This window comes from Natator depressus, chromosome 28 (genome assembly GCF_965152275.1).
Source record: "Natator depressus isolate rNatDep1 chromosome 28, rNatDep2.hap1, whole genome shotgun sequence".
Taxonomy (NCBI): domain Eukaryota; kingdom Metazoa; phylum Chordata; order Testudines; family Cheloniidae; genus Natator; species Natator depressus.
In genome coordinates this window covers 602,666-627,962 of record NC_134261.1, presented here as the reverse complement: position 1 = coordinate 627,962, position 25,297 = coordinate 602,666, and the positions used below count along the sequence as shown (strand labels likewise).

General features: G+C 59.2%; 2 protein-coding genes across 2 annotated transcripts in view; both read left to right on the top strand.

The window, feature by feature from the left end:
* The first annotated feature begins 1,637 nt into the window (after positions 1-1,637).
* LOC141978754 (uncharacterized) overlaps positions 1,638-25,297 on the top strand; it is a 41,984-nt gene continuing 18,324 nt past the window's right edge. The window contains exons 1-12 of the mRNA XM_074941072.1: positions 1,638-1,685; positions 2,777-2,882; positions 6,310-9,484; positions 9,566-9,610; positions 10,679-16,965; positions 17,350-17,475; positions 18,447-18,565; positions 18,998-19,059; positions 19,661-19,794; positions 20,271-20,330; positions 20,864-21,035; positions 21,500-25,194. Coding sequence (XP_074797173.1) covers positions 1,638-1,685; positions 2,777-2,882; positions 6,310-9,484; positions 9,566-9,610; positions 10,679-16,965; positions 17,350-17,475; positions 18,447-18,565; positions 18,998-19,059; positions 19,661-19,794; positions 20,271-20,330; positions 20,864-21,035; positions 21,500-25,194 — 14,029 coding nt within the window. The remainder of the gene's footprint in view (positions 1,686-2,776; positions 2,883-6,309; positions 9,485-9,565; positions 9,611-10,678; positions 16,966-17,349; positions 17,476-18,446; positions 18,566-18,997; positions 19,060-19,660; positions 19,795-20,270; positions 20,331-20,863; positions 21,036-21,499; positions 25,195-25,297) is intronic.
* On the top strand, positions 9,615-10,636 carry LOC141978945 (uncharacterized; the record flags this gene model as incomplete). The annotated part of the gene is made up of 2 exons (XM_074941344.1): positions 9,615-10,574; positions 10,616-10,636. Coding segments are annotated over 2 exons (981 nt in total), but the record flags the coding sequence as incomplete, so codon positions are not given.

Here is a 25,297-nt window from a genome sequence, read left to right as displayed (position 1 = left end):
GCCCCCCCCGGCTCTAACCCATCAGCCCCCGTTCCCCTCCCAGAGCCGGGGAGAGAACCCAGGAGTCCTGGCTCCCAGCCCCCTGGCCCCGCTCTAACCCACCAGCCCCCACTCCCCTTCCAGAGCTGGGGAGAGAACCCAGGAGTCCTGGCTCCCAGCCCCCCGGCCCCGCTCTAACCCACCAGCCCCCACTCCCCTCCGAGAGCTGGGGAGAGAACCCAGGAGTCCGGGCTTCCAGCCCCCCCAGCTCTGACCCATCAGCCCCCGTTCCCCTCCCAGAGCCGGGGAGAGAACCCAGGAGTCCTGGCTCCCAGCCCTGCTCTAACCCACCAGCCCCCACTCCCCTCCCAGAGCTGGGGAGAGAACCCAGGAGTCCTGGCTCCCAGCCCCCCGGCCCCGCTCTAACCCACCAGCCCCCACTCCCCTCCGAGAGCTAGGGAGAGAATCCAGGAGTCCTGGCTCCCAGCCCCCCGGTCCCGCTCTAACCCACCAGCCCCCACTCCCCTCTGAGAGCTGGGGAGAGAACCCAGGAGTCCGGGCTTCCAGCCCCCCCGGCCCTAACCCACCAGCCCCCACTCCCGTCCCAGAGCCGGGGAGAGAACCCAGGAGTCCTGGCTCCCAGCCCCCCGGCCCTGCTCTAACCCACCAGCCCCCACTCCCCTCCCAGAGCTGGGGAGAGAACCCAGGAGTCCTGGCTCCCAGCCCCCCGGCCCTGCTCTAACCCACCAGCCCCCACTCCCGTCCCAGAGCCGGGGAGAGAACCCAGGAGTCCTGGCTCCCAGCCCCCCGGCCCTGCTCTAACCCACCAGCCCCCACTCCCCTCCCAGAGCTGGGGAGAGAACCCAGGAGTCCTCGCTCCCAGCCCCCCCCGGCTCTAACCCATCAGCCCCCGTTCCCCTCCCAGAGCCGGGGAGAGAACCCAGGAGTCCTGGCTCCCAGCCCCCTGGCCCCGCTCTAACCCACCAGCCCCCACTCCCCTTCCAGAGCTGGGGAGAGAACCCAGGAGTCCTGGCTCCCAGCCCCCCGGCCCCGCTCTAACCCACCAGCCCCCACTCCCCTCCGAGAGCTGGGGAGAGAACCCAGGAGTCCGGGCTTCCAGCCCCCCCAGCTCTGACCCATCAGCCCCCGTTCCCCTCCCAGAGCCGGGGAGAGAACCCAGGGGATGCACAGGTAGGTTCTGCCCTTGAAATTCTATTTATAGCTGGTGTTTTGTTTGCCGTAACGATAAACGAACTCCAAGGGCATGAGTGTTGAAGCGCTGATTAACCACTCATCTCCTTAAGGAGGGAAACTCCTTTTTATAAAAGGCAAATTAGTTATATCCTGCCCTGACGTCAATGCAGCGTTATCAGGAACCGAGTGGAGAGGGGGTGCCGTGCGAACAGCCAGTCACGTGGGCACACGGGGGTCCCATGCGCTGCGGTGTCATGCGCATGCCTGGCCACAAGTCCCACCTTTTCACCCGTGGGCTGCACGCTGTCACTCATGCACGTCCCACCTGCTCGCACGGAGCTAAGTGCTGTCGCTCACGCACGTCCCACCTGCTCGCACGGAGCTAAGTGCTGTCACTCACGCACGTCCCACCTGCTCGCACGGAGCTAAGTGCTGTCACTCACGCACGTCCCACCTGTTCACCCATGGGCTGCACGCTGTCACTCACGCACGTCCCACCTGTTCGCACGCAGGTAAGTGCTGTCGCTCACGCGCATCCCGCCTGCTCGCACGTGGGCTGCACGCTGTCACTCACACACGTCCCACCTGTTCACCCGTGGGCTGCACGCTGTCACTCACGCATGTCCCACCTGCTCGCACGTGGGCTGCACGCTGTCACTCACGCACGTCCCACCTGCTCGCACGGAGCTAAGTGCTGTCGCTCACACACGTCCCACCTGCTCGCACGCAGCTAAGTGCTGTCACTCACACACGTCCCACCTGCTCGCACGGAGCTAAGTGCTGTCACTCACACAGCCTTCCCCGCACGCCCCCATCCTCCAGGGTAGCAAGGCGCTCGGGGATGCGGGTGGGAGTCGCGCCCCCGTTCACAGGCCGGGCGTCGCAAACCGGGGCAGCTCAGCTTAATTTCTGCAGCGAGGGGAAGACCAGGCCGCTGGCTCAGGTGAAAGACCTGGGGTCAAGTCCCTGCTGCCTGGAGGGAACCTCGACACTGCATATACCCCCCCACCAGCCGTAAGCCCCACGTCAGCGCTAAACACAGCAGGGTCGCCGGGCCTCGGGGCCTGGGTGGGACCCTCTCCCCTGATATTCCTGGCCTGGCGTGAGGGGCAGGGTGTGTGGGTGAGGATGCAGCAGGAGGTGCCCAGAGGCCACGGGGATGGGGGTGCCTGGAGAAGCTCCGGTGCAGAGCAAGAAATCCCCCCCTCCCCGCTCGGGCGCCCGGCCCCCCGCTCTTCCACGCGCCCTCGCCCCGGGTTCCAGCAACAGATTTCCTCCAAATATTTGCCCAGCTATGGAAACAGTGCGTCGCTGGCAGCTCCCTGCCCCGCGCTTGGCACCGCCCGGCCTGTGGCCCCGGGCGGGCGGCAGCCCCCCACCCAGCCCCCCAGGGCTCTGGGGTGCCAGCTGCCAGGCCCCGCTGGCAGTATGGGGCCCGGGGTGGGGCCCAGGCTCCCTTATCAGCCGGATCGTTGTGGTTTCCAACGCCTGGGGGCCCCTCCTACCTGTTCTCCTCCCTCTATGAAATCCACCAGCCACCCCGAGTGGCACTTCAGCTCCGAGCAGGATCCTGGAGGCCACCTGGGTGCATCCTCCTCTCCAGAGCTTGGCCCCGGCCTCCCCGCCCATGCGGACCCCTGACTGGAGCGGGGGGATGATGCTGGTGGTGCTCTGCCTCTGGGCAGCCCTGGCCCTGGCCTCCACGGGGGGTGAGTACCCAGGGGACCACCTGGGGGAGGGCGAGCTGTGGGGTGGGGGCCCCGCTGAGCTCCTGGGGACGCAGGGTGCTACAGCATTGGCTGGCACCCCCCCATCCACTGCAGCCCCCCATGGCTGCCTGGACACCTTCCGGCCCCCTGTCTCTGGCATCCCAGCCCCCCATGGCACCCTATAGCGTGTGAGTGTGGGGGCATGAATGGAGGAGGGGAGGGGTGGAAGGGGTAGCCGGAGGCAGTGGGGGGGGAATGGAAGGGTGGGGGGCACAGCGGGATGGATGGATGGAGGGGTTAGGGGGATGGAGGAGGGGGGTGGAGGTGGGGGGATGGATGGAGGAGGGGTGTGCAGGGAATGGGGGATGGATGGTTGGAGGTGGGGGATGTAAGGGTGGATGAAAAAGGCGTTGGGGGTGCAGGTGGGGGGATGGATGGAGGAGGGGTGTGGGAGGGTGAAAGGGGGGGATGGAGGGGTGTGTGGGAGGGATGGAGGGGGGGATGAAGGAGGGGTAGGGGTGGGTGGGGGGATGGATGGAGGAGGGGTGTGGGGGGATGGAGGGGTGTGTGGGAGGGATGGAGGGGGGATGAAGGAGGGGTAGGGGGTGGGTGGGGGGATGGATGAAGGAGAGGTGTGGGGGGCACAGGGGGATGGATGGCTGGAGGTGGGGGTGTGGAGGGGTGGGTGAAGGAGAGGTTAGGGGGATGGAGGAGGGGGGTGGAGGTGGGGGGATGGATGGAGGAGGGGTGTGCAGGGAATGGGGGATGGATGGTTGGAGGTGGGGGGATGTAAGGGTGGATGAAAAAGGGGTGGGGGGATGGATGGAGGAGGGGTGTGGGGGGTGAAGGGGGGTGGAGGGGTGTGTGGGAGGGATGGGGGGATGGATGGAGGAGGGGTGTGCGGGGCACAGGGGGATGGATGGCTGGAGGTGGGGTTGTGGAGGGGTGGGTGAAGGAGGGGTTGGTGGGGGGGACATTGGAGGGTGGGGTGGGGGCGACCTGGAGCCCCTCTCCCCGAAGGCTGCCCCTGTCCCAGCCCCCAGTTTTCCAGCCCTCGCGGTGCGTCCCGGAGTCTCCAGGAAACGTGTCGTGGCAGGAAACCTCCAGGAATGCACCCGACCGCAATTGGCAACACCTGGTCCCCGCCCTTCCCCAGCCGCCTGCTCGGTCCTGGGGGGGCCTTCGGGGAGCTCTGGGCTGGGGGGGCGGCTGCAGCCGGGTCTGTTCGGGCCCCCTTTGCGCCACCCCAGGCAAGGGTGTGTGTGCCCCCCCCCCGCACTGGTCACAGGCGGCATTAACCCTCGGAACGCTGGGTAGTCAGGCAAAGTGCAGAGGGAAACTGAGGCAGGCATAGAAATGTGACAGAAAATTCCCCCTTCCTTGCATACCCCCCTTCTGGGGCAATGCAGCCGGCTGGGACTGGAGGGGTTAGTGTCCCCCTGGACTGGGCAGGGGTGGGGCTGGGGGCATCGCCCCCCCAGACAGGGTAGTCCCATGGGTCAGGAGTGCAGCGATGCTGGTGCCTTCCCTAGGGGAGGGCAAATGGGGCACCCCACTGCAGGGATGCTGCTGCTAAAGGGCTGTTCTGTAGTTGCCCCCCTGGGCTATGGGGCTGGACCCTGCTCCCCCTTAGCCCCCCCGCACCCGGATCTGTCCTCTCCACCCTTTGGTTCTATGGGGCTGGTCCCTACTGTCCCAGGGCCCCCCACAACCCAATCCCTCCTCCGCACCCTGTGGTTCTGTGGGGCTGGTCCCTGCTGCCCCACAGCCCCCCCACCCCCTGGATCTGTCCTCCCCACACTGAGGTTCTATGGGGCTGGACCCTGCTAGTGAAGGTCTGTGGCTGTCTGGCCTTGCCCCCTGGCTCTGCGGGATAGGGAGGAAACGGGGGGCGGGGAAGGGAGAGAGAGAAGCTACTCCAGATGAAGGGGGTTTCCACAGGGGAAAACCGCACTGGTTTCGTTCCTTGATTCCTGCCCCTGCCCTGAGTAGCCCAGGGCGATACCTGGCTGGCACACCACGGACATGCCCAGCGGGCAACCTTGGGAACTGAAGGGACTTCAGACAGAGCCACGTCCCCTCGTCCCTCAGTGTCGGGGGAGTGGGGGCTGATAGATAAGGTACTGGACCAAAAGCCAGGACTCCTGGGTTCTCTCCCTGGCTCTGGAAAGGGAGCGGGGGATGGTGGGTTACAGCAGGGGGCTGGGAGCCAGGACTCCTGGGTTCTCTCCCCAGCTCTGGGAGGGGAGTGGGGGCTGGTGGGTTGGGGTGGGGGGGACTGTCTCCAGGACACCTCACCCAGCTTCCCCCTTCCTGGGTCTGACCTCGGAGCCTCCAGCCTCCTCTGCCCCTCTGTGCGCTTCCCCCAGCGAGTCCACCCAGGCGGGGTCCTCAGGAAGCCAGAGGGTCCTGCCCCCCAACTCCGCAGTCAGACGGGACTCTCAGCCAGTCAGTAACACAGAAGGTTTATTAGACGACAGGGACATGGTCTGACACAGAGCTTGTAGGTGCAGAGAACAGGACCCCTCAGCTGGGTCCATTTTGGGGGGCAGTGAGCCAGACAACCCTGTCTGCCCTTCACTCCATGTCCCCAGCCAGCCCCGAACTGAAACTCCCTCCAGCCCCCCCCCCCTCTGGGCTTTGTCCCTTTCCCGGGCCAGGAGGTCACCGGATTCCTTTGTTCTCCAACCCTTTAGCTCTCACCTGGCAGGGGGGAAGGGCCAGGCCATCAGTGGCCAGGAAACAGGGTGTCGACCATTTTCTGTGTCCAGACCCCTGCACACACCTGCCCTCTAGGGCTCTTCAAGGATCATACACCCTTACCCCACCACCTAGATACTTAAGAACTGCATAGGGGAAACTGAGGCACCCCCACACTATTCAGAGGAAACATTAAGAACAGTCCCGCTTCATCACACTCTGGGAGGGGAGTGGGGGCTAGTGGGTTAGAGCAGGGGGGCTGGGAGCCTGGACTCCTGGGTTCTCTCCCTGGCTCTGGGAGGGGAATGGGGGCTGGTGGGTTAGAGCGGGAGGGGCTCATGCCGGGGAAAGGAAGCTGTTTGCATAACGGTCCATAATTGTCACTGGATACATAATCCTACCAGAGCTGGGGATTAACCCCTCAGTTATCAGAAGCACCGGTATTTGCCTTTGTGAGGTGGAAGGTGATCGGTGTGGGCTCAGGGACCCAGGCAAGCAACGGGGCACCTGGAAAGAGGTGCGGAAAGTGCAAATGAGAGAGGGAAATTGGGAGGGGGGGCAGGAAGGGCCTCAAGGTGGGATTTCCAAAGGAACCAACAAAATTTGGTGCCCATCTCCCAAAGGAATGGCCCTTGAGGTACATAAAAAACAAAGGTCCTGTTGTAAAAACCAGCTTCAAAAGCTAACAGAGGAGATGCAAATATCACACACAATGTACTTGTAACAGGCACAGTGACAACCTCAGGAACCAAGGAGACAACGACTAGTAAATGGATCACAACACACAACAGAACAGAAATATCTGAGGCCATCACCACTCCCAGCACTTCAAACCCGACCTCCACGGCTGAGACCAGCAGCAGGTCTGAGGCCATCTCCTCGCCCAGAGCTTCCAGCCCGAGCTCTATGACCGAGAACAGCACTGAGTCCGAGTCCGTCTCTCCGTCCAGCACTTCTAGACCAACCTCTGTGACTCAGACCAGAAGCATCTCCAAGTCCATCTCCTCCCCTAGAGCTTCCAGCCTGACCTCCAGGGCGGAGAGCAGCACCATCTCCGAATCCATCCAAACGCAAAGCACTTCCAGCCCGATCTCTAGGACTGAGACCAGCACCTCTGAGTCCATCTCCTCGCTCAGAGCTTCCAGCCCGAGCTCAATGGCCGAGACCAGCACTGTGTCCAAGTCCGTCTCTACGCCCGGAGCTTCCACCTCGACCTTCACAACCAAGATCAGCACCAACTCTGAGCCTGTCTCCATGCCGAGATCTTCCATCCTGACCTCTATGACTGAGACCAGCACCAGGTCCGAGTCCATCTCCATGCAAAGCACTTCCAGCCTGACCTTTGTGGCCGAGACCAGCACCTCTGAGTCCATCTCTCCATCCAGCACTTCTAGACCGACCTCTGTGACTCAGACCAGCATTGGCTCTGAGTCCATCTCTATGCCCGGAGCTTCCACCCAGATTTCCATGGCCGAGACCAACACTGTCTCTGAGTCCGTCTCCTCAGCCAGAGCTTCCAGCGCGACCTCCACGGCCGAGAGCAGCACCATCTCCGAATCCGTCTCCATGCCAAGCGCTTCCACCCCGACCTCTAGGACCAAGACCAGCCCCGTGTCCGAGTCCATCTCCTCGCCCAGAGCTTCCAACCCAACATCCACGGCCGAGACCAGCACCATGTCGGGGTCTGTCTCCTCGCCCAGTGCCTCCAGCACAACCTCCATGGCCGAGAGCAGCACCATCTCCGAATCTGTCTCCACGCAAAGCGCTTCCAGCCCGACCTCCACAGCAGAGACCAGCCCTGTGTTCGAGTCCGTCTCCTCCCCTAGAGCTTCCAGCCTGACCTCCACGGCGGAGAGCAGCACCATCTCCGAATCCATCTCCACGCAAAGCACTTCCAGCCCGACCTCTAGGACTGAGACCAGCACCTCCGAGTCCATCTCCTTGCCCAGAGCTTCCAGCCCGAGCTCTATGGCTGAGACCAGCACTGTCTTTGAGTCCATCTCTATGCCCAGTGCTTCCAGCCCGACCTCTGTGGCTGAGACCAGCACTGTGTCCGAGTCCGTCTCTGCGCCCAGAGCTTCCTCCACGACCTCGACGGCTGAGAGCAGCACTGTCTCCGAGTCCGTCTCTGCGCCCGGTGAGAACAGCACCATCTCTGAATCCATCTCAACGCAAAGCGCTTCCAGCCCGACCTCTGTGGCCCAGACCAGCACCTCCGAGTCCATCTCTCCGTCCAGGACTTCTAGACCGACCTCTGTGATTCAGACCAGCACTGTCCTTGAGTTCGTCTCTACGCCCAGTGCTTCCAGCCCGACCTTCACAACCAAGATGAGCACCAACTCTGAGTCCGTCTCCTCCCCCAGATCTTCCAGCCTGACCTCCACGGCTGAGACCAGCAGAATCTCTGAATCCATCTCCACGCAAAGCGCTTCCAGCCCAACCTCTGTGGCAGAGACCAGCACTGTCTCCGAGTCCATCTCTACACCCAGTGCTTCCAGCCCGACCTCTATGACCAGCACCATCTCCGAATCCGTCTCCATGCAAAGCGCTTTCAGCCCCAACTCTGTGGCTGAGACCAGCACCTCCAAGTCTGCCTCCTCGCCCAGAGCTTCCACCTCAATCTCTAGGACCGAGACCAGCACTGTCTCCGAGTCCGTCTCCTCCCCTAGAGCTTCCAGCCTGATCTACACGGCGGAGAGCAGCACAATCTCCGAATCCGTCTCCACGCAAAGCACTTCCACCCTGACCTCTAGTACCGAGACCAACACCATCTCCGAATCCATCTCCACACATAGCGCTTCCATCCTCACCTCAAGGACCGAGACCAGCACTGCTTCTGTGTCCATCTCCTCGCCCAGAGCTTCCAGCCCTAGCTCTATGGCCGAGACCAGCACCTCCGAGTCCATCTCTCCATCCAGCACTTCTAGACCCGCCTCTGTGACTCAGACCAGCACTGTCTTTGAGTCGGTCTCTATGTCCAGTGCCTCCAGCCTGACCTCCACAGCAGAGACTAGCACCGGCTCCGAGTCCGTCTCCACACAAAGCGCTTCCAGCCAGACCTCTGTGGCCAAGAGCAGCACTGTCTCTGAGTCCGTCTCCATGACCAGATCTTCCAGCCCGAGCTCTATGACCGAGACCAGCACCAGGTCCAAGTCCATCTCCATACAAAGCCCTTCCAGCCCGATCTCTGTGGCTGAGACCAGCACCTCTGAATCCATCTCTCCATCCAACACTTCTAGACCGACCTCTGTGACTCAGAGTAGCACCATCTCTGAGTCCATCTCCTTGCCCAGAGCTTCCAGTCTGACATCCATGACTGAGACTAGCAGCATCTCCGAGTCCTTCTCCTCCCACGCAGCTTCCAGCCCGAGCTCTACGGCCGAGTCGAGCACCAGGTCCGAGTCCATCTCCTCCCCTAGAGCTTCCAGCCTGACCTCCACGGCGGAGAGCAGCACCATCTCCGAATCCGTCTCCACGCAGAGCACTTCCAACCCGACCTCTAGGACTGAGACTAGCACTGTCTCCGAGTCTGTCTCTATGCCCAGAGCTTCCACCCCGGCCTCTGGGACCGAGTCTAGCACTGTCTCCAAATTCGTCTCCACGCAAAGTGCTTCCACCTCGATCTCTGGGACCGAGACCAGCACCAACTCCGAATCCATCTCCACGCATAGTGCTTCCATCCTCACCTCTAGGACCGAGACCAGCACTGCCTCTGTGTCCATCTCCTCGCCCAGAGCTTCCAGCCCGAGCTCTATGGCCGAGACCAGCACCTCCGAGTCCATCTCTCCATCCAGCACTTCTAGACCCACCTCTGTGACTCAGACCAGCACTGTCTTTGAGTCGGTCTCTACACCCAGTGCCTCCAGCCTGACCTCCACAGCAGAGACTAGCACCGGCTCCGAGTCCGTCTCCGCACAAAGCGCTTCCAGCCAGACCTCTGTGGCCGAGACCAGCACTGTCTCCGAGTCCGTTTCCATGCCCAGATCTTCTAGCCCGAGCTCTACGGCCGAGACCAGCACCAGGTCCGAGTCCGTCTCCATACAAAGCGCTTCCAGCCCGATCTCTGTGGCTGAGACCAGCACCTCCGAGTCCAGCTCTCCGTCCGGCACTTCTAGACCGACCTCTGTGACTCAGATCAGCACCATCTCCGAGACCATCTCCTTACCCATAGCTTCCAGTCCGACATCCACGACCGAGACCAGCAGCATCTCCGAGTCCTTCTCCTCCCATGCAGCTTCCAGCCCGAGCTCTACGGCTGAGTCCAGCACCAGGTCCGAGTCCGTCTCCTCCCCTAGAGCTTCCATCCCGACCTCCATGGCCAAGACCAGCACTGTGTCCGAGTCCATCTCCTCCCCTAGAGCTTCCAGCCTGACCTCCACAGCAGAGAGCAGCACCATCTCCAAATCCGTCTCCACACAAAGCACTTCCACCCTGACCTCTAGGACTGAGACTAGCAGTGTCTCCGAGTCTGTCTCCTCACCCAGAGCTTCCAGCCCGACCTCCATGGCCGAGACTAGCACTGTCTCCGAGTCCGTCTCCCTGCCCAGATCTTCCAGCCCAAGCTCTGTGGCCGAGAGCAGCACCATCTCCGAATCCATCTCCACGCAAAGCGCTTCCAGTCCGACCTCCACAGCAGAGACCAGCACCGGCTCCGAGACTGTCTCTATGCCCAGAACTTCCATCCCAACCACCACGTACGAGTCCATCTCTCTGTTCAGCTCTTCCAGCCCGACCTCTGTGACTCAGACCAGCACTGTCTTCGAGTCGGTCTCTACGCCCAGTGCTTCCAACCTGTCCTCCACAGCAGAGACTAGCACCGGCTCTGAGTCCGTCTCCTCCCCCCGATCTTTCAGCCTGACTTCCACGGCCGAGACTAGCACTGTCTCCGAATCCATCTCCACCCAAAGCGCTTCCACTCTGACCTCTAGGACCGAGACCAGCCCTGAGCCCGAGTCCACCTCCTCGCCCAGTGCTTCCAGCCCGACCTCCACTGCCGAGTTCAGCACTGTCTCCGAGTCTGTCTCTATGCCCAGAGCTTCCAGCCTGACCTCTAGGACCGAGTCCAGCACTGTCTCCGAATTCGTCTCCACGCAAAGTGCTTCCACCTCGATCTCTGGGACGGAGACCAGCACCAACTCCGAATCCATCTCCACGCATAGTGCTTCCATCCTCACCTCAAGGACGGAGACCAGCACTGCCTCTGTGTCCATCTCCTCGCCCAGAGCTTCCAGCCCGAGCTCTATGGCCGAGACCAGCACCACCGAGTCCATCTCTCCGTCCAGCACTTCTAGACCCACCTCTGTGACTCAGACCAGCACTGTCTTTGAGTCGGTCTCTACGCCCAGTGCCTCCAGCCTGACCTCCACAGCAGAGACTAGCACCGGCTCCGAGTCCGTCTCCACACAAAGCGCTTCCAGCCAGACCTCTGTGGCCAAGAGCAGCACTGTCTCCGAGTCCGTCTCCATGCCCAGATCTTCCAGCCCGAGCTCTATGACCGAGACCAACACCAGGTCCAAGTCCATCTCCATACAAAGCGCTTCCAGCCCGATCTCTGTGGCTGAGACCAGCACCTCCGAATCCATCTCTCCGTCCAACACTTCCAGACCGACCTCTGTGACTCAGAGTAGCACCATCTCCGAGTCCATCTCCTCGCCCAGAGCTTCCAGTCCGACGTCCACGACTGAGACCAGCAGCATCTCCGAGTCCTTCTCCTCCCACACAGTTTCCAGCCCGAGCTCTACGGCCGAGTCGAGCACCAGGTCTGAGTCCATCTCCTCCTCTAGAGCTTCCAGCCTGACCTCCACGGCGGAGAGCAGCACCATCTCCGAATCCGTCTCCACGCAGAGCGCTTCCAGCCCGACCTCTAGGACTGAGACTAGCACTGTCTCCGAGTCTGTCTCTATGCCCAGAGCTTCCACCCCGACCTCTAGGACCGAGTCTAGCACTGTCTCCAAATTCATCTCCACGCAAAGTGCTTCCACCTCGATCTCTGGGACGGAGACCAGCACCAACTCCGAATCCATCTCCACGCATAGTGCTTCCATCCTCACCTCTAGGACCGAGACCAGCACTGCCTCTGTGTCCATCTCCTCGCCCAGAGCTTCCAGCCCGAGCTCTATGGCCGAGACCAGCACCTCCGAATCCATCTCTCCGTCCAACACTTCCAGACCGACCTCTGTGACTCAGACCAGCACTGTCTTTGAGTCGGTCTCTACACCCAGTGCCTCCAGCCTGACCTCCACAGCAGAGACTAGCACCGGCTCCGAGTCCGTCTCCACACAAAGCGCTTCCAGCCAGACCTCTGTGGCCGAGACCAGCGCTGTCTCCGAGTCCGTTTCCATGCCCAGATCTTCTAGCCCGAGCTCTACGGCCGAGACCAGCACCAGGTCCGAGTCCGTCTCCATACAAAGCCCTTCCAGCCCGATCTCTGTGGCTGAGACCAGCACCTCCGAGTCCAGCTCTCCGTCCGGCACTTCTAGACCGACCTCTGTGACTCAGATCAGCACCATCTCCGAGTCCATCTCCTTACCCATAGCTTCCAGTCCGACATCCACGACCGAGACCAGCAGCATCTCCGAGTCCTTCTCCTCCCATGCAGCTTCCAGCCCGAGCTCTATGGCTGAGTCCAGCACCAGGTCCGAGTCCGTCTCCTCCCCTAGAGCTTCCATCCCGACCTCCATGGCCAAGACCAGCACTGTGTCCGAGTCCATCTCCTCCCCTAGAGCTTCCAGCCTGACCTCCACAGCAGAGAGCAGCACCATCTCCAAATCCGTCTCCACACAAAGCACTTCCACCCTGACCTCTAGGACTGAGACTAGCAGTGTCTCCGAGTCTGTCTCCTCACCCAGAGCTTCCAGCCCGACCTCCATGGCTGAGACTAGCACTGTCTCCGAGTCCATCTCCCTGCCCAGATCTTCCAGCCCAAGCTCTGTGGCCGAGAGCAGCACCATCTCCGAATCCATCTCCACGCAAAGCGCTTCCAGTCCGACCTCCACAGCAGAGACCAGCACCGGCTCCGAGACTGTCTCTATGCCCAGAACTTCCATCCCAACCACCACGTACGAGTCCATCTCTCTGTTCAGCTCTTCCAGCCCGACCTCTGTGACTCAGACCAGCACTGTCTTCGAGTCGGTCTCTACGCCCAGTGCTTCCAACCTGTCCTCCACAGCAGAGACTAGCACCGGCTCTGAGTCCGTCTCCTCCCCCCGATCTTTCAGCCTGACTTCCACGGCCGAGACTAGCACTGTCTCCGAATCCATCTCCACGCAAAGCGCTTCCACTCCGACCTCTAGGACCGAGACCAGCCCTGAGCTCGAGTCCACCTCCTCGCCCAGTGCTTCCAGCCCGACCTCCACTGCCGAGATCAGCACTGTCTCCGAGTCTGTCTCTATGCCCAGAGCTTCCACCCCAACCTCTAGGACCGAGTCCAGCACTGTCTCCAAATTCGTCTCCACACAAAGTGCTTCCTCTATGGCCGAGACCAGCACCTCCGAGTCCATCTCTCCATCCAGCACTTCTAGACCCACCTCTGTGACTCAGAGTAGCACCGGCTCTGAGTCCGTCTCTTTGCCCAGAGCTTCCAGCCCGACCTCCATGGCCGAGTCCACCACTGTCTCCGAGTCCGTCTCCTCGGCCACCGCTTCCATCCCAACCACCACCTCCGAGTCCATCTCTCTGTCCAGCACTTCCAGCCCGACCTCTGTGACTCAGACCAGCACTGTGTTCGAGTCGGTCTCTATGCCCAGTGCTTCCAGCCCGACCTCCACAGAAGAGACGAGCACCAGCTCTGAGTCTGTCTCTACGCCCGGAGCTTCCACCCAGATTTCCATGGCCAAGACTAGCACTGTGTCCGAGTCCATCTCCTCCCCTAGAGCTTCCAGCCCAACCTCCACTGCCGAGAGCAGCACCATCTCCAAATCTGTCTCCACGGAAAGTGCTTCCACCCTGACCTCTAGGACCGAGACCAGCACTGCCTCTGTCTCCGTCTCCTTGCCCAGAACTTCGAGCCCGACCTTTGTGGCTGAGACCAGCACCTCTGAGTCCATCTCTCCGTCCAGCACTTCTAGACCGACCTCTGTGACTCAGACCAGCACCGGCTCCGAGTCCGTCTCTACCCCCAGAGCTTCCAGCCTGACCTCCATGGCCGAGACCAGCACGAACTCCAAGTCCATCTCCACAGCCAGAGTTTCCAGCCTGACCTTCACAAGCAAGATCAGCACCGGCTCTGAGTCTATCTCCTCTCCCAGAGATTCCAGCCCGACCTCCACGGATGAGAGCAGCAGTGTCCCCGAGTCCATCTCCACGCCCAGAGCTTCCACCCTGACTTCCACTGTAGAGGCCAGCACAGTCTCTGAGTCCTTCTCCACTCCCAGTGCTTCCAGTCTGACCTCCACGGCTGAGACCAGAACCGTCTCCAAGTCCATCTCTACACCCAGTGCTTCCAGCTCGACCTCCATGGCTGGGTCAAGCACCGTCTCCGAGCCCATTTCCATGCCCAGTGCTTCGATCCTGTCCTTGACGTCCAAGTCCACCACCATCTCGGAGTTAGTCTCTACACCCAGGGTTTCCAGCCTGACCCTCACGTCTGAGTCCAGCACCCTCTCCGAGTCCGTCTCCATACCCAGCATTTCAAACCTGAGTTCCACGGCTGATGCGAGCACCGTCACACAGCCAGCAGTGTCTGAATTCACCACCAATGGGAGAACCGTGACATTGGTTCCACCCCATCCAACTGGTACTGAATTCACAAGGACAGAGACTACCTTGGCAAGCACTCCTTCTCTTCCAATGACAGAGACATCCACACACAATGCGATAACACCTTCTTCAGGGCAGACCACAATGGAAACAAGCAATCAGACAACCTCAGCAACATCCTCTCCACCGGCAACGGTGCCCAGCTCTTCCACCCAGAGCACCTTCTTCACTTCTGTCTCTCACACAAGCCTTTCTGAAAGCACGACGGAGGAAACGACTCTGGCAACAACGGTTTCTGCTCCAGCTTCAGCAGAATTGACCAAGAGTGAAACAACATTGTCAACCACCCCCTCTGCGTCTGCTGCATCTGAAACATCCACCAGCGAGTCAGCGGCGACAAGAGCTACTCACTCTGCAGTTGTTTCAACCTCTTCCAGGGAGATGACAAGAAGTGTCTCTCTCCCAACACTACCTGAAACTTTGACCAGTGAGAAAACCCTACCAACAACTTCTCTTCCCCCGACCTTTAGTGAATATACAAACAGTGAGACTCCCATGGCAACCTCTCTTCCGATCCCGAGAACAGCCCAAATTTCCACAAGGGAGGAAAGTCTGACGACTGCTTCCGAGTCAACTCTGACAGCATCGTCCAGTGAGAGTCCCATAAGGACGACTGTCACACACCCCGCGGTGTCTGAATTCACCACCAATGGGAGAACGGTGACATTGGTTCCACCCCATCCAACTGGTACTGAATTCAGAAGGACAGAGACGAGCATGGCAAGCACTCCTTCTCTTCCAATGACAGAGACATCCACACACAATGCGATAACACCTTCTTCAGGGCAGACCACAATGGAAACAAGCAACAGTGAGACAACCTCAGCAACATCCTCTCCACCGGCAACGGTGCCCAGCTCTTCCACCCAGAGCACCTTCTTCACTTCCGTCTCTCACGCAAGCCTTTCTGAAAGCACGACGGAGGAAACGACTCTGGCAACAACGGTTTCTGCTCCAGCTTCAGCAGAATTGACCAAGAGTGAAACAACATTGTCAACCACCCCCTCTGCGTCTGCTGCATCTGAAACATCCACCAGCGAGTCAGCGGCGACAAGAGCTACTCACGCTGCAGTTGTATCCACATCTTCTACTGAGAGTGCCATCACGACAGACGTGTCACACACAACCGTTCCTGAATTCATTACCAGTGCCGCACCCCCAATGACAACTCCTCCACATCTGACTTTAACCGAATTCACAGGCCGTGAGACTGCCATGACAACTGGGTTTCCTGTACAAACGACTTCAAACTCCACCGAGGCTGAGACCACAATATCAACAACTCTCTCTGTACCTGTTACACCTGAAATCTCCACCCTTGAGACGAACTCTACAATGGCCACCTCCCAACCAGCTCTGACCACCCCTTCCTCTCAGAGCCCTTCAGCGACGTTTCCCTCCCACTCAGCTGTGTCTGAGTTCACCAGAAAGGAGACAACTTTGGCAACAAGCACTGTAAAGACAACTGGGCGCTATTCAACCACGTCAGAAGTCCCCACTAAGGAAACAAGACTCACAACAAGTCTTTCCGGGAGAACGGTTCCTGAAGTCACAAGGTCTTCCACACTCTCTGTGGCAGCTACAGCAGAAAGCTCCACCCGTGAGACAAACTTGACAACAGTCACATCCCAGCCCACTGTCGTGACATCTTCCCCGGAGAGTAGCACAATGGCATCTGTGTCCCATACAACCCTACCCGAATTCAGCACCAATGAGAGAACCAAGGCAACTAGTCCTTCCACTGTTATGACTGAATTCCCAAAGAATGAGACCACCGTAGCCTCAACTCCCTATGTCCCAGCAACAGAACTCACTCACAACCGAACGACACTGGCAACAACTCTTTCTGCGCCTGCTACAAGTGAAATCTCCACCAGTGAGACAAGCTTGACAACAGCCACCTCTCAGCCCATTGTGCCAACATCTTCCATCGAGAGTAGCACCATGACGTCTGCGTCCCGTACAACCGTACCTGAATTCACCAGCAAGAAGACAACCGTGACGTCGGCCCCTCTCCATCCAACTCCAACTGCATTCACAAGTACTGAGAGTACAGGAGTAACAACTCTTTCTGTCCCTAACACGGAGGAATTCAGCAGCCGACAGACAACTTTGACAACAGTCTCTCCTCAGCCGCCTGTGACCACATCTTCCACTGAGTCTACCGTAAAGACAAAAGAGTCCTATCCAACCATATCTTCATCCACCACCAGCGAGACCACCCTGGCAACAACACTTTCCTACTCAAGTCCTCCGGCATCCACCCACCATGAGACACTGCCAACGACAACCCGTTTTGTTCCCAGCCCAACCAAATCCACCGGCCACGAGGAAACGTTGGCCACGACTGTATCTTCGCCTACAGCTGCAGGGTCCACCTCCGGCATCTCTCGCACAGTGATGACGTCCGAGTCAGCAACAAGTCAAGTGTCTTCTACAGGGTCCATGGCGCCTCCTCTTTCCGTCTCGACAGGTTCTTCGGTTCCCACGAGGAAACCCAGCACCATGACCAGCCTTGTGACCCAGACGCAGTCTAGCAGCACAAGTACTTCCATGACTGTGCCAACCAAAATCCCAGGGACCAGCAGCCACCCCGCAAACACCACTGGCACCACAACCACTGCGGGTGAGTTGTGGGTTTCTATGGGGACCAGGGTTCAAGGAGGAAGGTAGGGACGGCAGACTGGGAACCGTAGACTCTATTCCTGGCTCAGCCACTGACCAGCACCGTGGGGTCCTTGGTCTCAATCGGGGCAGGTGCAGTGCCCAGCACGATGGGGTCCTCATTACGGTTTGGGGCATGCAGGGGCTATTGTCATGCACAAAAATCACATCATCCACATCAGTGACTAACTGGGATATGAAGTTAATTCCTGGCTAGAAACTTGTGGCAAACCATTACCATTTCCCACGCTCACCCAGTAGGTGGCTGCATCTCAGTGTTGGGCGAGGGGTCCCTTTCAGGTGTATGTCCTCATTCGGTCCCATTTCTCTCTTTGCTCCCCTGAAGTTCCCGCCACCACGCTGGAGCCCCTGAGGTGCCAGAATGGAGGGACCCCCCTTGCGAACAAGTGTCTCTGCCTTCCGGTATTTACAGGGGAGCTGTGCGAAACGGTGATGAACAGCATCAACATCGGTGAGTGGCTCTGGCCTCCCCCATCGCTCTGGGGGTCCCTGTTGGACTGTCAGTCCCTGAGCCTTTTGGGTACCCATTCTCGCTGAGCGGCTTGTTCCCAAGGGTTTGGTTCCTGAGCCCCTATTCCGGGCTCACGGTGCCGCTGGCTGCATCGGCGACCCTGGTGGCTTTCCTGGGGTGTTTGTTCCTGCGGCCCGTGACTGACTCTCGCCTTTTTTGCAAGAGCATCGCACAAGGAAATGTGAGAAGGGTGCAAAAACGGCTAATATCAACCCAGGGTGTGTGAACAGGGGAGGGGGTCGTCCTGCTCTGTTGGCGCCGGAAACCCCCAGCCGGGGGGGCTGTGGCCAGCTCTGGGCGCATTAGGGGAGCTTTGGGAAATGGGGCAGTGGCCACCCAGAGGACGATCCGAGGGCTAGAAACCCGACCTAGGGGGCGAGGTTGAACCCGGGCGTGGTCAGCGTGGAGGACGGTGGGGACTTGAGCCCGGCCTGCAGGTCGGGGAAGGGCTGGTCTGAGGGGACAGGGTCAGTTGTTCTCCGGGGCCCCTGAAGGCAGGAGAAGGAGCAAGGGGCTTAATCCGAAGCAGGGCCAAGCTCAGTTGGGTTTTAGGAAACGCTTCCTGGCTCTCAGGGTAGCTCGGCTCCAGAACAGGTTGCATGGGCGGGTCCCATCTCTGGAGACTTCTCAGAGCAGGTTGGACAAACACCCATAAGGGCTGGGATGGGGTTACTGGTCCTGGCTAAGCGTGAGGATCTGGACTCAGGCTCCCTTCCAGCCGGCCGTTACTGGATTCTCCAATGATGTACCAAGTTTAGAGGCTCAGAAGAGGAGCCAAACTCATTTGGCTCTTTAATTACCCCCGCCCCGATCTCGTGGTGTTTAAACCCAGCCTGGCGAGCCCCCGCTCGTCCTCCCCGGCTCGTGAGTGCTCGGGGCTGCCACAGCTGCGCTTTGTTTCCCATTTGCAGATGTGGTGAAGGCGGAGATCAATGTCACCGTGGTGGTGACGAACATGAACTTCTCGGAAAGCATGGAGGATCCAACGTCCAGAGCATTCAAAGTGTTTGTGGAAATCTTCATTGCCCGGGTGAGGGAGACCAGGCTCAGGAGGGCTGGGGGGAATGTGCGGAGCTGTGGGTGAATGGGGAAGTGCTGTAGTGGGGGCAGAGATGGGGTCTGGCACGCCGGTGAGGGGTTAGATTGCAGGGTCTGATGAGGCAGTGCCCCATTGCACAGGCCGCGATGTCTCCTAGGGGCAGAGGCCCTGATGCAATGCATTATGGGAGGTTTGGGGCTTTGGCAGGTGGGGGAAGGTCCCTGGGGCTGGGTTGAGCCGTAGAAGGTCCAAGGAGTCTGGGGGAAGGAGCATCCCACTGGTTTGGGGGAGCAGGGTCTCTGCTGGGCGGGGAACAGCTGCTGAAGCAGGGCAGGTCTGTGCGGAGCGCAGGGAAGGGGGCCAGGGCTCCATGGAGTAGGGGGAGCACTTAGCGGCTGCCGTGCTGAGCCCGCTCTCTTGCAGATGGACCCGATCTACAGGGAGACAGTGCCTGGGTTCCTCAGCATCCAGGTGATCCAGCTGAGGTGAGGCTTGGGGCCTGGGCCCCATTACGGTAGTGGGGGAAAGGGTCGCCAACTTTCTAGTCGCACAAAACGAAACCCCCTGGGCTGGGGCAGGGAGTTGGGGTGCAGGAGGGGTTCAGGGTGAGGGGTTCCTGTGGCACTTGCCGCTGTTTACAGGAAGTTGTCACCATGTCCCTGCAGCCCCTAGGCACATGGGCAGCCAGTGAGGCTCCACGGGCAGCCTGCACCCCGAGGCCTGGCTCCGCAGCTCTCATTGGCCGGGAACCTCCACCAATGAGAGCTGTGGGGGTGATGCCTCCAGGTGCGAGGTCAGTGCATGGAGCCTCACTGGCCGCCCATGTGCCATGGGGCTGCAGGGACCTGGCGACAGCTCTGGGAGAATTGCGGTGCCCCAGGGCAGGCAGGGACTAGCCTGCCTTACCCGCACTGCACCACGAGCCGGACGTTTCACCAAGTGGTCGGCAGTGCCAACTGGAGCTGCCAAGATCCCCTTTCGACCAGGCCTTCCTGTTGGAACCCGGACGCCTGGAAACCTTGGAGATGGGGTGGTGTCATCCGGTGGCCCCCTGACGGCCTTTCTATTCTTCTCCTCCTCCCACAGCAATGGCAGCGTGGTGGTGGATCACCACGTGGTCCTGGACGTGCCCTACGCCGACTACACCAGTGTGTACACCCAGGCCGTGGCCAACGTCAGCGCGCGCCTGAATACCACCAATTGCACCAGCGCCTCTCCGGGTGTGTACCGCGCGTCGCCTGGCCAGCCGGCCTCCCTTTCGCGGGCCCGGCGCTGGCCATCTGGCTTTCGGGGTCGCTGCGAGGTGCCAGCTGCAGACCCGGCGTCTCATCCCTTCCCTGCAGAGCCTTGCATGCCGTCCCTGCCGTGTTTCCTGCATGTGTCTTGGGCTCCCAGGGGGCGCCAGCCAGCCGAGGGGGTCTCCAGAGCACCCAGGGAGATGACGGAGAGCCCCACCTCGCTCCGCTGCATCTGTCATGCAGACCTGCTAGTGTCTCCCAGGGGTTGGGGTCCGACCGCGCCAGGGCTGTGGGCGCTCAGCATGCTGGACTGTGAACAGCCCCTTCTAACCGCTCAGCCTCCAGCATGCATCCTGCCCCCCAACATGGCTGGAAACATGCAGAAACCTGGAGCCAGATCCCCCCCAAATCGCAGACGCTGCAACTCACCTTTGGGTCTCCCTCTCTCTTGTTTTCAGACAAATTGTGCTTTAAACCTGGAGCCACGCAGGTCAACTCGGTAAATGTGAACATAGCAGGTAAGACCCAGAGCCTCTGTCTCTGCCCGTCACCCCCTTCCCGGCGCTCCCAGGATAACGCCAGGTGCCGGTCCTGTAGGTTTGTAAGGTCAGAGCCGCAGCTGGTGCGAACTTGCATCACAGCTCAATGTATGCCAGTGGCTTGACAGCAGATTCACCGCAGCTAAGGGTCTGGCCGGCAGATGCAAGGACCCCAGTGATCTCTGCGTCCGGCTGAGCGAGTGCAGAGCGTTTGGAGTCACACAGGCTCCATTGAAATGCTCCAGGAATCCAGCAGCTCCCCGGGGAGGCCGTTCGGCCGCCATGCACATGTTCTGTGCAGTCTGAATCGGTCGAAGCGTGGCTCCCAGGTGTTAGATGCCTTCTCCCCTGCAGCCGGGGATCCGGTCGCTCTCTAGGACCGGTTACAGTTTTGGAGGGTCGCTTGGGACACATCTGGCTGAGCAGTGTCTGAGCATCCGGGGAGGAAATGGGAGGTGGGTTGGTTTCCTGTGGTATTTACCTGCCTCGGCTTTTCCCTCCCCCACCCCCAGCGGTCTGCAAGAACGACTCCATCATTCCCACGGCGTACCAGAAATATTACTTCCCACTGAACGTGAGCAACGGGCTGATGTGCGTCTCCAACTGCAGCATCCACAGCCCCTACGGCCCCTTCTGCAAAGCAGGGGAGCAGTGCTACCTCGGGGCTCAGGGACCCCAGTGCCGGTGAGTCACACACCTCCCCAAAGGGGGCTGCTTTCTGCTGGAGCTATAGACGTCTTCCCTCCCTGCTGCTGTGTCTCGCCCGCGAATGAGCTCTCCAAAGCCAGGCAGGGCAGGGGATGCTCTCCTCCATGGGTCACTGCCGACCCCAACGCCTCAGCATGGTGGTAACTGGGGGCGCTGCGCCGCAAGAAGTGGGGAGCCTGAGCTGTAGGGAGTGGGGGGCTCAGAGGGCACGCTTTTGCCAGGGCAGAACTAGGGACCGCCGTGGGGCAGGGAGCGGGACAGGGGCTCAGCAGCGGGTGCTCTCCCCTGTCAGTCAGTGATTTCCACGCTGCCCCAGCACGGTGTCAGGCGGGGTTGCACTGCAGAACGTGGGGCGGGTAACTCAGCAGCGGTCCATGGGAAAGGCATTATCTGTAATTGGTTCCATGAGTGATGAAGCCACGGTAATTTTCCCCACTCAGTCAGCTGACCACGACAGTAGCAGGGACCCAGTCGACGCCAACAACAGCTGAGTTCACAGCACGGGAGACAGCACACAGCACAGCGGTTCAGTCCAGCACAGAGCCACCGAGCTCAGCCACGGCTCCCGTCCCAAAGACGTCCGTAGCCACCACAGAGAGAAGCACACACACGAGTTCTTCAGAGACAGCTACAGGAGAACATCTGACGACCGCTTCCCAGTCTCCTCTGACAGCATCGTCCAGTGAGAGTCCCATAAGGACGACTGTCACACACCCCGCGGTGTCTGAATTCACCACCAATGGGAGAACCGTGACATTGGTTCCACCCCATCCAACTGGTACTGAATTCACAAGGACAGAGACGAGCATGGCAAGCACTCCTTCTCTTCCAATGACAGAGACATCCACACACAATGCGATAACACCTTCTTCAGGGCACACCACAATGGAAACAAGCAATCGGACAACCTCAGCAACATCCTCTCCACCGGCAACGGTGCCCAGCTCTTCCACCCAGAGCACCTTCTTCACTTCTGTCTCTCACACAAGCCTTTCTGAAAGCACGACGGAGGAAACGACTCTGGCAACAACGGTTTCTGCTCCAGCTTCAGCAGAATTGACCAAGAGTGAAACAACATTGTCAACCACCCCCTCTGCGTCTGCTGCATCTGAAACATCCACCAGCGAGTCAGCGGCGACAAGAGCTACTCACTCTGCAGTTGTTTCAACCTCTTCCAGGGAGATGACAAGAAGTGTCTCTCTCCCAACACTACCTGAAACTTTGACCAGTGAGAAAACCCTACCAACAACTTCTCTTCCCCCGATCTTTAGTGAATATACAAACAGTGAGACTCCCATGGCAACCTCTCTTCCGATCCCGAGAACAGCCCAAATTTCCACAAGGGAGGAAAGTCTGACGACTGCTTCCGAGTCAACTCTGACAGCATCGTCCAGTGAGAGTCCCATAAGGACGACTGTCACACACCCCGCGGTGTCTGAATTCACCACCAATGGGAGAACCGTGACATTGGTTCCACCCCATCCAACTGGTACTGAATTCACAAGGACAGAGACGAGCATGGCAAGCACTCCTTCTCTTCCAATGACAGAGACATCCACACACAATGCGATAACACCTTCTTCAGGGCACCCCACAATGGAAACAAGCAACAGTGAGACAACCTCAGCAACATCCTCTCCACCGGCAACGGTGCCCAGCTCTTCCACCCAGAGCACCTTCTTCACTTCCGTCTCTCACGCAAGCCTTTCTGAAAGCACGACGGAGGAAACGACTCTCTCAGGAACGGGGACTGCTCGAACGTCAGCAGAATTGACCAAGAGTGAAACAACATTGTCAACAACCCCCTCTGCGTCTGCTGCATCTGAAACATCCACCAGCGAGTCAGCGGCGACAAGAGCTACTCACTCTGCAGTTGTTTCAACCTCTTCCAGGGAGATGACAAGAAGTGTCTCTCTCCCAACACTACCTGAAACTTTGACCAGTGAGAAAACCCTAACAAGAACTTCTCTTCCCCCAACCTTTAGTGAATATACAAACAGTGAGACTCCCATGGCAACCTCTCTTCCGATCCCGAGAACAGCCCAAATTTCCACAAGGGAGGAAAGTCTGACGACTGCTTCCGAGTCAACTCTGACAGCATCGTCCAGTGAGAGTCCCATAAGGACGACTGTCACACACCCCGCGGTGTCTGAATTCGCCACCAATGGGAGAACCGTGACATTGGTTCCACCCCATCCAACTGGTACTGAATTCACAAGGACAGAGACGAGCATGGCAAGCACTCCTCTTCCAATGACAGAGACATCCACACACAATGCGATAACACCTTCTTCAGGGCACCCCACAATGGAAACAAGCAATCGGACAACCTCAGCAACATCCTCTCCACCGGCAACGGTGCCCAGCTCTTCCACCCAGAGCACCTTCTTCACTTCCGTCTCTCACGCAAGCCTTTCTGAAAGCACGACGGAGGAAACGACTCTGGCAACAACGGTTTCTGCTCCAGCTTCAGCAGAATTGACCAAGAGTGAAACAACATTGTCAACCACCCCCTCTGCGTCTGCTGCATCTGAAACATCCACCAGCGAGTCAGCGGCGACAAGAGCTACTCACGCTGCAGTTGTATCCACATCTTCTACTGAGAGTGCCATCACGACAGACGTGTCACACACAACCGTTCCTGAATTCATTACCAGTGCCGCACCCCCAATGACAACTCCTCCACATCTGACTTTAACCGAATTCACAGGCCGTGAGACTGCCATGACAACTGGGTTTCCTGTACAAACGACTTCAAACTCCACCGAGGCTGAGACCACAATATCAACAACTCTCTCTGTACCTGTTACACCTGAAATCTCCACCCTTGAGACAAACTCTACAATGGCCACCTCCCAACCAGCTCTGACGACCCCTTCCTCTCAGAGCCCTTCAGCGACGTTTCCCTCCCACTCAGCTGTGTCTGAGTTCACCAGAAAGGAGACGACTTTGGCAACAAGCACTGTAAAGACAACTGGGCGCTATTCAACCACGTCAGAAGTCCCCACTAAGGAAACAAGACTCACAACAAGTCTTTCCGGGAGAACGGTTCCTGAAGTCACAAGGTCTTCCACACTCTCTGTGGCAGCTACAGCAGAAAGCTCCACCCGTGAGACAAACTTGACAACAGTCACATCCCAGCCCACTGTCGTGACATCTTCCCCGGAGAGTAGCACAATGGCATCTGTGTCCCATACAACCCTACCCGAATTCAGCACCAATGAGAGAACCAAGGCAACTAGTCCTTCCACTGTTATGACTGAATTCCCAAAGAATGAGACCACCGTAGCCTCAACTCCCTATGTCCCAGCAACAGAACTCACTCACAACCGAACGACACTGGCAACAACTCTTTCTGCGCCTGCTACAAGTGAAATCTCCACCAGTGAGACAAGCTTGACAACAGCCACCTCTCAGCCCATTGTGCCAACATCTTCCATCGAGAGTAGCACCATGACGTCTGCGTCCCGTACAACCGTACCTGAATTCACCAGCAAGAAGACAACCGTGACGTCGGCCCCTCTCCATCCAACTCCAACTGCATTCACAAGTACTGAGAGTACAGGAGTAACAACTCTTTCTGTCCCTAACACGGAGGAATTCAGCAGCCGACAGACAACTTTGACAACAGTCTCTCCTCAGCCGCCTGTGACCACATCTTCCACTGAGTCTACCGTAAAGACAAAAGAGTCCTATCCAACCATATCTTCATCCACCACCAGCGAGACCACCCTGGCAACAACACTTTCCTACTCAAGTCCTCCGGCATCCACCCACCATGAGACACTGCCAACGACAACCCGTTTTGTTCCCAGCCCAACCAAATCCAACGGCCACGAGGAAACGTTGGCCACGACTGTATCTTCGCCTACAGCTGCAGGGTCCACCTCCGGCATCTCTCGCACAGTGATGACGTCCGAGTCAGCAACAAGTCAAGTCTCTTCTACAAGGTCCATGGCGCCTCCTCTTTCCGTCTCGACAGGTTCTTCGGTTCCCACGAGGAAACCCAGCACCGTGACCAGCCTTGTGACCCAGACGCAGTCTAGCAGCACAAGTACTTCCATGACTGTGCCAACCAAAATCCCAGGGACCAGCAGCCACCCCGCAAACACCACTGGCACCACAACCACTGCGGGTGAGTTGTGGGTTTCTATGGGGACCAGGGTTCAAGGAGGAAGGTAGGGACGGCAGACTGGGAACCGTAGACTCTATTCCTGGCTCAGCCACTGACCAGCACC